The 12,466-nt window shown below is 43.0% G+C and overlaps 1 protein-coding gene across 1 annotated transcript in view; it reads left to right on the top strand.

Annotated features, from left to right (window-relative positions):
• Positions 1-107: 107 nt before the first annotated feature.
• Positions 108-12,466, top strand: part of FAM135B (family with sequence similarity 135 member B) — a 145,126-nt gene continuing 132,767 nt past the window's right edge. Inside the window, exon 1 of the mRNA XM_015411299.1 lies at positions 108-184. Within this exon, the coding sequence (XP_015266785.1) occupies positions 108-184 (77 nt within the window). The remainder of the gene's footprint in view (positions 185-12,466) is intronic.

Raw genomic sequence — 12,466 nt, forward strand, 5'->3', positions numbered from 1 at the left:
CAACCCGATCCTTAAAAATCGCCGAAAGTTTCTGCCATTGCATGGCACCGTCTCCATCTGTGTAAACTCTACTCCTTTCATTCATTAGGTGATGACCTGAAAACATCATGACGGAGGTCCAGGGCACTGTCGAGTTTTCGGTGGAGCTACACAAATTCCATAATGTGGATCTCTTCCAGAGAGGGTGAGTCTATGTGTTCTTGATGTTGTAAGTAAGGTTTGTGAATAGGGAAGACAATCAGGGCTCTTTTTGTAGCAGAGCTCCTTTGCATATTAGGCGACACACCCCTAATATAGCCAATCCTCCAAGAGCTTACAGAGCTCTTCTTACAGGGGCTACTGTATGCTCTTAGAGGATTGGCTACATTAGGGGTGTGTCATCTAATATGCAAAGGAGCTCCTGCTACAAAAAGAGCCCTAGTCCTTCCATATTTCAGGTGCGGATTCCTGTAAGTCCCAGTTGTGGGGAGAAAGAGCAAGTAGGTCAGGGGTCCCAAACTTCGTGCCTCTGGGCACCAAGGGGCCCACCAACACTGTTCTTGGCACCCACCAAGTGTTTAGGGAAAGTGGGTGGGGCCAGGTTGGACTTTTGTCCAAGAAGGCTTCTGATTGGTCATTGGAAATTTGGTTGGCTGTGAACATTTTTAAAGATGCACCACACGAATCTTCACGATGTGATGGAAGGTAAACTGTGGCAGCCATTTTCTGGTTGGCTTCACCCTCGGCGGCAGCCATTTTGACACAGCCATTTTGTGGCCACACCCACTGCACTGTATCAGAAATCCAGAGGTGCCCACAGGCTGAAAAAGGTCGGAGACCCATGAAGTAGTTAGTTGTGCAGCCAAACTAGAATGAGGTGCTATTTAGGGCCAGATGGGACCAGATTGGATTCTCTAATCATGTGACTTTCATTATGGTTGTTATGCCAATAAAGGTTTTCTGTTCTGTTCATTATGGGTTGGATCTGCAGGGATGGAACTGCAATGCAGATGGGACCAGGTCAGTAATGCCCTTTGGCTTTCTAGCTGGTATGAGGGATCAGGAAGTGAGGTCATTGGGTTCCTGGTTTGAGATCTTTGGCATCTTACAGTATCTGTTCAAGGAACACCATCTAACTGGACTTACATTGAGTTTGAAACTATGTACCAGTTGAAGAACGAATGTCTAGGTGACCTTGCAATGTAAGTGGATGGCCCCACTGGTGGACCTCCTGATGGGACCTGGTATTTTTGGCCACTGTGTGACAGTGTGTTGGACTGGATGGGTCACTGGCCTGATCCAACATTGTCTTCTCTTATGTTCTTATGGATTTCTCCATTTTGTGACTGGTGTAGTGGTAGAGTGTGGGGCTATGATAGGGGATACCTAGGTTTGAATCCCCACTTGTGCCATGGAAGCTCGCTGGGTAACCTTGGGCCAGTCACACTCTCGGCCTAACCTACCTCACAGGATTGTTGATGTGAGGATAAAATAGATGAAAGGAGAATGAGGTTGAAAAAATCTCCCAAATTCTTGTCTGAAAGTCTTAACTATTATACCTTTTGTGAGGTGGTTGATGTCGAACGGTAGGAAGCAGCCAGTTCTGGTTGCGTCATTCATGCAGCATAGTATCAAGTTATGCAGTGGTTACTGCCAGACCTGGCTGTAGTGAATCCTCCCGTGAAGGCCAAAACAGCCTTATAAAGGGCCCTGCACCTCCCCCTGCCTTTCACTGACAGAAACCAAAGCTTGAAGGCTGGCAGTACTTTTGTGGTTGCTTAGCAACGGGCACTGAGGGCCTTTATTTCTTAAAGCTACAGGCATGGCTTCTGTCTTGTTGGAGGGTAGTTAACGGCCTAATGTATTATTGGTTTTTTTTTAAGATTTTACATTTTTCTGAAAACCTGAGGCTTTCCCCAGTTTGGGGGGGTGGGGGTGGTCTGCCTTGTCTGTTCATGGCTCCAGTCTCTAGATTAATCACAGATTCTGTCATGTTGAGAATTGGATATATTGATGGTGTTTAGTGATCCTTGATCTCACGTGATGCCAGGACAATAACCATTTCTCTGTTCATACTTCAACAGTATTCCCTCTTTCATACATATGCCCTCCTGCATGCCCTGCATGATACTTTGCCTCTAACTCTCTCTCTCACTTGCACACAGAGAGAGCGTGGGAGAGAGACAGGCCGGTATCCAGCTATGCAGTTCCTCCAACAGAATGGCATTTCCATTTGCAGAAGAGGGTGTTGCAATTTCCAGTTATTTCCTCTCCAACTGTAGTCCCCCACTTGGCTGCTGTGTCGTTTCTGTGGGTCTGCTGACCCTCGGAAACAATATATTTTGGAGGGAGGAGACTCGGAGGGCTGGATTGGAAGAAGTGAGAAAGCCCTGTCCCACCAGCTCACCAGCCGGCTGGATAGTAGTGTGGACAACCTCTTGTGGGCCTGATCTCCAAACAACAGAGATCACTTCCCTTGGAGGGAATGGCAGCTTCAATGGGTGGACTCTATGGCACCGTACCCTGCTGAGGTCCCTCCCCTCCACAAACTCTGTCCTTCCCAAGGCTGCACCCCAAATATCCAGGAATCCCCCAGCCTGTCAAACCTGCTGTGCATTTTACAGCTCATTCGAGTGGGAGAGTGTGAAACTGAAATACTTTCACTTTTGCCAGATTGCTTTGAAGTAGCATGTATCCTTATCACCTCTGAGAACCCAGGCATCCTTGGGTCTCAGCTTTCGCCACTCGGCTTCATTTTATGTATCAGAGGGAAGGCATAGTAAGGGGGGTTGCTGGCCGTTGCTTTTGGCGGGTGGAATACTAAGGGGAGATCAGTCCCGGGTCTTTTAGGGCCCCTGCTTGAACCTGGTATATCTATTGCTTTTGCACCTTTAACCTTAGTTCTAACACAACCAATGTCCAGTCTGGATCCTATCAATGTCTCAATAAACCTATCATTCCCCAGAGTGAATGTTGTTGGGAACTGATTTATCCAAGAGACTGACAAAGCCTGGAGTTGGCAAACCTACTGAATACATGTGGTTATATTTGAGTTTGGGCAAACATTCACAAGTTGGCTGTCTAGTTTTTAGGGTTTTTTTCCTGTGACAAACCAAGAATCTGCTGGTGCCAGTGATCCTACAAATGCTAGATAAGAACATAAGTTTCATCCATGGAGGATCTTTTTTCATTATGTCGTGGTCTGCCCGTTGTGCTGGGAACCGAGATGTAAATTTTTGTCTGCAATGATAGATCAATTGCAGAATTTTTCTGACATCGGCAAATTAATATTTCTGCTGTCGGATGCAGACCCTACAGTTTACTACAGGGTAGCAATCTTCGCCTTAGTGGCTTGTAAAATCAGGACCAAGAACATAGAAAAATGAAACTGAACTGTAAAACGGCCATGTAAAACAGCAATGTTTGAGGCTGAGTATGTTTTCTGGAGATGGGGATCCATATTTAAGATTTTAATTGATTTAAATACTGAACGTGCAGATTTTTAGAGGTTGTAATTCGGATCTAACTCAGATTCCAGTGCTGCGAGTTGTTTAATTTGTACATTGTTTTTAAATTGTAATGGCGAATCGCTGCACAATAAATTTTACTTACTACTACTTACATAGAGTGATGTAGCACCCCCCCCCCAATGTCAAGGAATGCTGAGTCTCTCACTCCAACAGTAAATACTCAGCCAGTCTGGTGTAGTGCATTCCCCACTCCTCCCCGGGTTGCATTCCCCACTCCTCCACTTGCAGCTGCTGGATGACCTTGGGCAAGCCATAGTTCTGTCAGAGCTGTCCTTGAAAAGAGCAGTTTCTGTCAGAGCTCTCTCAGCCCCACCTACCTCACAGGGTGTCTGTTGTGGGGAGGGGAAGGGATAGGAGTTTGTAAGTCGCTCTGAGACTCTGAGTGAAGGGCGGGGCATACATCCAATCTCCTCCTCCTCCTCCTTCGTGTCAGTGACATAACATGACAGAAAATGGTGGCAAGGGAGAAATAACTTATTTTGTTTATAAACAACAAAGGTGAGATTTATTTGCGTAGTTCTAGAGGTCAAGCGTCTTGTAAGACTTTTTTTTTTTTTTGCAAGGCAAAGCATTTCTGGGCCTTCCTCGCCTCCCCCAATTCACTCCATCTCCTGTGATTTAATGGCTGGTGACAACCATGCCTGCAGCAAAATTAGTTTAGGCCCTCTGACATCCTTTAATAAACTGGGAAATAAAGTTATTGGCCCCTGCCAGGGATCAATTAATTGATTTGCTTGCTTGGGTCAGAAGCCTCCGTTCCATCCCTTTTCTTCTGTAGTCATTTCGATCTTTATGGACAGGGAAATCTCTGTGTGTATTTGTGTCGTAAAGCATATAAAAAGTTAACCAAGGGCAGAGGTTTCCCCCCCACCTGGCAACGGAAAAAGAGAAACAGACTCCAATAATCTAGATAAAAGAAGGTTCCTAAACTACGTATTTAAATGTTTTAGGAATTGCCCATTGCTTTAAGAAAATCTTAATTCTGTACAGAGTACTGCAGCAGACTTTTATGGAGCTTGTAGACAGGGTTGTTAGTATCCAGATATTCATTCAAGCAGGATAGATCCATCGGTCAGTCACTCATATATATATTTTGCTGTGGTGACCTCAGCAGGGTATAATGACAGAGTCCACTGTTTTCTCCAGAGGAACTGATCTCTGGTCCCTGAAGAGCAGTTGTAATTTTGAGTGATCTGTAGCCCTCACCTGGAAATTGGCAACAATTGTTTCCCAGGACGAAATGGCTGGTTTGGAGGGTGGAGTCTATGGCATTCTACCTGTCTGATGTCCCACCCCTCCGCAAACCCCACCCTCTCCAGGCTCCACCCCTCAAATCCCCAGGAATTTGCCAGCCTGGAGTTGGCAACCCCATCTCCTTCGCAGGTAACCATCAACCTACCATTATCTGCCCCTTTGACTTCAGCTGACTTCCGCTCTCCCTTCTGCAGAGCAATTGTAATTTTGAGTGGTCTCCAGCCCTCACCTGGAGATTGGCAACAATGGTTCCCCATGAGGGACTGAGTGGTTTGGAGGGTGGAGTCTATGGCATTGTACCTGTCTGAGGTCCCACCCCTCCTCAAACCTCACCCTCTTCAGGCTCCATCCCTCAAATCTCCAGGAATTTCCCATCGGGAGTTGGCAACCCTATCAGGATTGGCCCCAATATGTTTTCTCCCAAAGGGCAAAGTAGGTGACTGGACCAAACTTAGTTGCCTACCAACAGGCACTGAGGGGAAAGTAGGGTTGCCAGCTATAAGGAGGGAAATACCTGGAGTGTTGGGGGGTGGATTCTGTAGAGGGTGGCATATGCAAATAAGTTATGCTAATGAGTTATACTAATGAGCTCCTGCACCTCTTTTTCTACTAAATGACCCCTGTATATAGGAAAGCAGCCTTTATATATATATATATATGGAAAAACACATAAATATAGTAAGGGAAATACAGAAAAGAGAAAGAGGGTTACATACTATAATAATATATATATCAAAGATAACTATATATAGCAAAGCATAAAATACAGAAAATATTTCTGCACAACATCTCCTTATTACATCAAAAAGTATTTGGGATACTGTCTATAAAATACAATAACACTTTTAAAAGTATGTTTATATAACAGACAAACAAAAACATGCAAAATTACACATATAGGAAATTCTCATTACATCATTTGATGTAGTTATTGACCTCATACAATATCTTAATATATTCATTGTTTCCCCCCCACCTTATAATTTACATATCTACTTTTTGCTTATAATAAAAATATAGGTTTTATTCCCTTTTATTTCAGTTAGGTGACCGAAAGTTTTATGTCTTGTACTCTTCTGTCCATTTATAAAATCTTGCCCATGTATCTTCAGTCTTCTTCGTTGTGCCCTTTCAGAATTGAGGTTAGGTTATCCATGTCTGCTGTTTCCATTATTTTAGTTATAATTTCTTCTTTTGAAGGGATTTCATTTTTTTCTCCAGTACTTGGCATATAATATTGTTGCTGCTGTTACTACATGTATAATAAAATAAAAGTGTCGGGTTTTTTTGTTTTTTACAATTCTCTTGGATTATATTCAATAGAAATTCTGGTATATAAGGCACAGTATCTTTTAATACTTTTTGTAACTATTCATGTATCCAAGACCAATATTTTTTAACTTTATCACAAGTCCACTACATATGAAAAAAACCCCAACATTTTTTGACACTTCCAACAATCATTTGGTAGGTCAGGGTAGAATTTAGCTTGTTCAATTTGGGTAATATACCATCTATAAAATATTTTATAAATATTTTCTTTGTATGCAGTCGCTTTTGTAATCTTCACATTTGTTTTCCATACATGTAACCATTGATTAGATCAATATTATGGCCCAAGTTTTGTGCCCATTTAACCATACAGTTTTTAACTATTTCGTCTCGTGTTTTATCTTCTAACATTATTATGTACAATTTCTTAATCAGTTTATCATCAGCATGGAATAGTACCATGTCCATTTCCATTATGCCTGTATAAACCCCCCCTGGTTTATTTGTAGCTAATCTAGACTGTATTTGTGCTCTTTCCCACCAGCTTAATTTCCTGTTCTCTAAGTTTTCCTGTTAATTTTAGCTCATTTTTATTGTCTAGTAAATCTTCATATCTCAACAACATGTTTGTTTGTTTTTTGTGCCCCCCGTAGGGGATTTTTTAATTTGTATTTTCTATAATCTACAAAATATTAAAACTACAACAAAATTAGGGAGGGGAACTACATACTATGGGAGAAAGTAAAGAAAAACCCACTAAAAACCCAAGAGTTGGTGGTCATACATATTGCTTAACAAGTTTAGCTTTTAGCTCATAATTCCATTCAAATTCATTGAATGTGGTCATCTAAAAATCCTTTTATGCTGGTCATATAACTTTAAACACCTCTACTTCAGACTTCTTAAAAAGCAGTATAAGACTTATTTATAATAATACATTATAAGAGCTTTCAGAGTGTAATAACATCTCATTTTTTAGATTTTTGCTTTCTCAAATGGTAACGTGTCTTTGGGGCAGCTGCCCCTAATTTGGAGTCTGAGTCCTCATCTGAAGATGCCGCTGCTCCTTCTTCTTCGCTATCTTTAGTGCTGTCCTCTTTCTCTGCTTCTACCTCTCCTGATGGACGACTACGTAGACACAAAAATCCATGTGCCTTTTCAACAGAGTCGATTTTTCCTTTCTGTCCATGAATTTGAAGAGTGTACCTTCGGGGACTAACCATCTGTAAGGGATGTTTTTCTTTTCTAAATATGTCACCAAGTCTCTATATTTCCTCCTCTTTCTTCTTATTTCAAACGGGATGTCCTTTAACACTTTTATTTCTTTGTCTTTGATCTTCAAGGTAGATCCATTTGTTGCTTTGAGGATTTCTCTCACTTGTCTTCTAGAGAATCTTACAATCACTTCCCTGGGCAGATTATTATTTTTTTATAAATTCTGAATACGATCTATAAATTATATCTATTTCACTTTGTAATGTCTCCGTTTTTATATCTGCCATAGGTCGTAATGCATCACACATTATTTAAGATTCTCAGGTTTTCCTTCAGGAACTTAAGACATAGCTTGCTGTCTCCATTTGTAGCTGTAACAGTTGAGACTCCTCCATCAATCTCTTTTTTCCCCATCACCTGGATTTGTTTTTTAAGCTTTTTGGTGTTGGTATCCACTTCTTTTACTTCTTGTTCAGTCTTATCTGTTTTTTTGGCTATTTCAGTCAATTGCAGTTGCTGTGCGTCGAAATTGCTATGTAGTGCCGTCACTTGTTCCAGCAGGGGTTCCAGTGCTTCTGTCAGAATCTTTTGTAGCTCTGTAGTTGTGTCCTGTCTAGGAGCAGAACTCACTGGACCAGCAGTTCCGGCAAGAAGCTTTGGTTTTACTTGTTTGTCTTTCTCATCCTTCCTTGTGGGTGCCATGTTTGAGATTGTTTACTTTTATAAAAGTTATCACAGTCTCTGATACTCCTTAAAAAGCTTGGTAAGTTCTTAAATGCTTTTAATTTCTATTTTGCTTCAGTATTCCACCCCCGTTTTTGTATGTATGCAAAGTTCACTTAGTTTTTCTTATCAGGGGAGAGTCCCCCCCTCATTTTCTAAGGGTAGGTGTCCACTTAAAATTTTTGGTGGTTCTTGCTTAAACTCCAACTCACATTTCAACAATAGATCCGGTTTCCTTTTCCAGTCGCTTGGCCACCAAACGCTTGCTCCGGTGTGTGCTTCTGATTCCCATATGGGACGGTCTGCGGCAGGACCTTCGGGGCATGGGGAGGCCCCCCTTCACTGGCTGTCATGCCAGGGGAAGAGCCTCCTAGCACCCCATGGGTGGGAGCCTCTTGCGGAGGCTCCAGGGGTGGAACGGACAATCGTGCCCCCTCCTCATCGCGGGCTCTGGCGGTCCTTTCCCGAAGGATCAGGAGAAGCGACCGCCATAATGAACACCAAAACTGGAAGTCTAACAACATGTTTTTTTTAAAGTATATTAGGGTTTGCAAACACTTCAAGTGGTGAAACCCATTTGGGTGTTTTGGTGTTGAATATTCTTTTTACACTTTCCCATTCCTTCAGTAAAGATTTCCTAATAAGATGTTGCTTAAAATATTTATGTCCATCTGCTTTTCCATACCACAAGAATGTGTGCCAACCCAGTAATAGGTCATGTCCTTCTAATGTTAGTAATCTGGTATTTTCTAAATGTAATCCATTATTTTAACCACATCAAGGTTGCTGCTCTATAGTATAAGAGACAGTTAGATAAAGCAAATCCAGCTGTTTCTTTTGCATTTTGTAAGGCCTTCATTTTTATTTTTGGCTTCTTATTCTGCCATATAAATTTTGACATCATTTTATCAAGATCTTTGAAATATTGTTGATTTTGGAGAATTTGAATTGTCCGAAATAAAAATATCAGTCTTGGTAAAATGTTCATCTTTTGGTAGTCTTTAGGGAGCTACTGGACTCCTGCTCTTTTCTACAGCTATAGACAGACTAACAGGGCTAGGTAAAGGTTTCCCTTGCTCGAAAGCCAGTTGAGTCCAACTCTAGAGTTGCGGGGCTCATCTCCGTTTCAAAGCCGAAGAGCCAGCGCTGTCCGAAGACGTTTCCGTAGTCATGTAGCCGGCATGACTAATCACCAAGGTGCACGGAACGCTGTTACCTTCCCACCGAAGTGGTACCTATTTATCTACTTGAAATTTCTTGCTTTCGAACTGCTAGGTTGGCAGGAGCTGGAACTAGAGACGGGAGCTCACTCCGTCATGCGGCACACTCGGGCCTCAAACTGCTGAACTACTGATCTTCCACAGCCTGCAGTTCAGTGTCTTAACCATTTGAGCCACGGGAAGCCATGTTAGTCTGTCTGCAGCAGCAGAAAAGAGTAAGAGTCCAGTAGCACCTTAAAGACTAACAAGATTTGTGGCAGGCGATGAGCTTTCATGAGTCACTGCTCACTTCTGCAGACACAGCACACCTCTGAATACCAGTGCCAGGAGGCAACCTCAGGACAAGGCCTGTTTGTTAGCTCTGAGGGGCAAACTGATTGGCCACTGCTCTGATCCAGCTGGGCACCTTGAATGCTTGTAAGATTATTTTTGAGCAGCGTTTTACCAACTTGCAGGATTACCTATTACCATGTGCATCTGGTGGTTAAAATGTCAGGCTAGGAACTGGTAAACTCAGGTTCGAATCGCCACTTGAGCTGTGGAAGCTCACTGGGTGACCATGGGCCAGTCACAGACTCTCAGCCTAACCTTACCTCACAGGGTTATTGTGAAGATAAAAATGGGAGAGAATAATGTACGCAGCTTTGGGTCCCTGTTGGGGTGGGATATAAATAAAACAAGTAAATAAGTAAACACAACAACACCAGCAATGCTTTTTTTGGCAGGGCTTTATCAGTTGCCCAGTGGACACATTCAATGCTTCCCTTTAAGCTTAGAGTCTTGTGGGCAAAAATTCTACTTTGTGAGCTACTGGCATTAAAGTTGTGAGCGAGCAATTTGGCGACTGCATAAATTGGCTTGCTCCAGAGCTGTCCTTCCTGAGCTAAGATGAAAGTGTGTGAGCTGGAGGCTAAAAAACCCGTGAGCTAGCTCACACTAACTCAGCTTAGAGGGAACACTGGACACATTTGTTGGGGAGGTGCAAATGAGTGGAGCGAAATGAAAGATGCAAGACACACATCCGGAGATCGGTTGCAATTCCAGGAGTTCTCCAGGCCTCACCTGGAGTTTGGCAAGCCTAGTGCGGATGATGTAGAGACTAAATCCCAACAGGTCTGCTGTGCTGTGAATGCCAGTCAAATGGGTGATGGCTCAGTTGCACATTTTCCTTTGAACAGAAGAAGAATAGATTGGATTTATACCCTGCTCTTCACTACCCAAAGGTGTCTCAGAGCGGCTTACAAACTCCTTTCCCCTTCCCGGTTCTCCCAGATTAGAGTCCACGCACTTAACCACTACACCAAACTGGCTCTATACCAAACTGGAATACAGATCTTTGACATGATCATTGTCTATCCCTTTCCCACTACATGACACTTACAAGGAGCCTGCATCGGTTTACAAAACTTGCCACAAGCAACTGAGCAGCAGATGCATTTGTTCCAGCTGCAATGAAATCTCTCAGACCAATTTGGCAGCATCTTGGCATTTCTCGTTGACATTTCGTGTTTCAAATGTCACTCTCTTTCTCTCCCCCCCTAAAGAATATGAAATCGGGGTCCTCGAGGGAATGGTGCTGGTGCTAAGGATATTTAAGAGGTGTGAAGTATAGCCTCGAGCCTATTTACTCAAAAGTAAGCCCAGTTGAGCTCAGTGGTTCTTAGGCTGCCATCCTGAGGATTTTTTTCTGAGAGCTGAGCCACACTGAATTGCATGGGACTTACTTCTGAGTAGACATCTTTAAGATTGCATTCTTGCTCCTGAGTAAGATTACAGTCACAATCATTTTGACACTGTGGTCAGGATCCAGTCCCCTGTTTATCCTGCTACTCCATAGCCCCTTGAGCATTTCTCCACATAAGAGGGTTTCCTCGTTCTGTCTGTCTATCTGTCTGTTTGTCCATCCATCCATCCATCCATCCATCCTTCATCTATCTATCATCCATCCATCCGTCCGTCCGTCTGTCCGTCTGTCTGTCTGTCCATCCGTCCGTCCGTCCGTCCGTCTGTCTTTAGTTGTTGTAGATTTTCCGGGCTGTATGGCCGCGGTCTTGGCATTGTAGTACCTGACATTTCTCCAACATCCGTGACTGGCATCCTCAGAGGTATAACACAGAAAGATGGAGTACTCTCTGTGTCAATGTGAGAAGAAAAATGGTAGGCAGGTATCTACTCAGGAAGGTGGGCTGTGTTCAGCCACTGCTGATTTTTCAGGTTGACCAAGTCCGCAGTGTCTTTCATCTTCGTTTATTCTTGTCCGGATGCATATGCTGAACATAGCCTAACTCAAAAAGGAAACAGTATCTTATACCAAGACACTGAAATGCTGGACAACACATCCAATTACCATGTCAGATTACACAGGGAAGCCATCGAAATTCACAAACATAAACATAATTTCTGGTTTCCTGTCCTGAAAAACACAAGATGTTTCCTGTCCTGAAAAAGTCTAATGAAAAAAACACACACAAAAAAACCACACCACATCTTACAACAGCACTACAGATAAGATGAGAATTTCAACAGCCAATCCATATGCAAAAGAACCTCCTCAGGAAAGCTCCTCCATTAGCATGTCACAGCCTGCGAAACTCCTACAAGATAATGAATCAGCCCTACTCCACTGTCCTGAGTAGATATAAATTACCTGCCTACCATTTTTTCTTCTCACCTTGACACAAAGAGTGCTCCATCTTTGTGTGTTATACCTCTGTGGTTGCCAGTCACAGCTGCTGGGAAAACATCAGGTACTACAATGCCAAGACCACAGCCATACAGCTTGGGAAATCTACAACTAATGAACTCCAGCTGTGAAAGCCTTCTACAACATATCATCTGCCCGCCCACCCGCCCACCCATCTGTCTGTCTATCTATCTATTTGTCTGTCTGTATTCCCGATGCTTTTATCCTGAAATTCCCATTTTCATTGTGCTTTTTCCTTCTGCAAATCCAACTCATAACACTATTTTCCCTTTTTTGAGTTTTTTTTCACCCTGAATTTCTCCCCATAAACCATATGTGTTTTTGAACATTATTCATGGTGAATTAAGCCACTATTTTACATTATATGTAAGCAGGGGTCATTCCGTAGAAAAAGAGGTGCAGGAGCTCATTAGCATAACTCATTAGCATAACTTATTTCCATATGCCTCACCCCCTGACATCACTGGAAGTGTGTCAGAAGGCAACACCCACCGCTCAGGCTCCACTGGACTGTTTCGGATTGCTAGCTATGTGGGGGGGGGGGGACGCGCAGATCTGTCCTCGCAGAG

The sequence above is a fragment of the Gekko japonicus genome, unplaced genomic scaffold (genome assembly GCF_001447785.1).
Source record: "Gekko japonicus isolate JY-2015 unplaced genomic scaffold, Gekko_japonicus_V1.1 scaffold2229, whole genome shotgun sequence".
Taxonomy (NCBI): Eukaryota; Metazoa; Chordata; class Lepidosauria; order Squamata; family Gekkonidae; genus Gekko; species Gekko japonicus.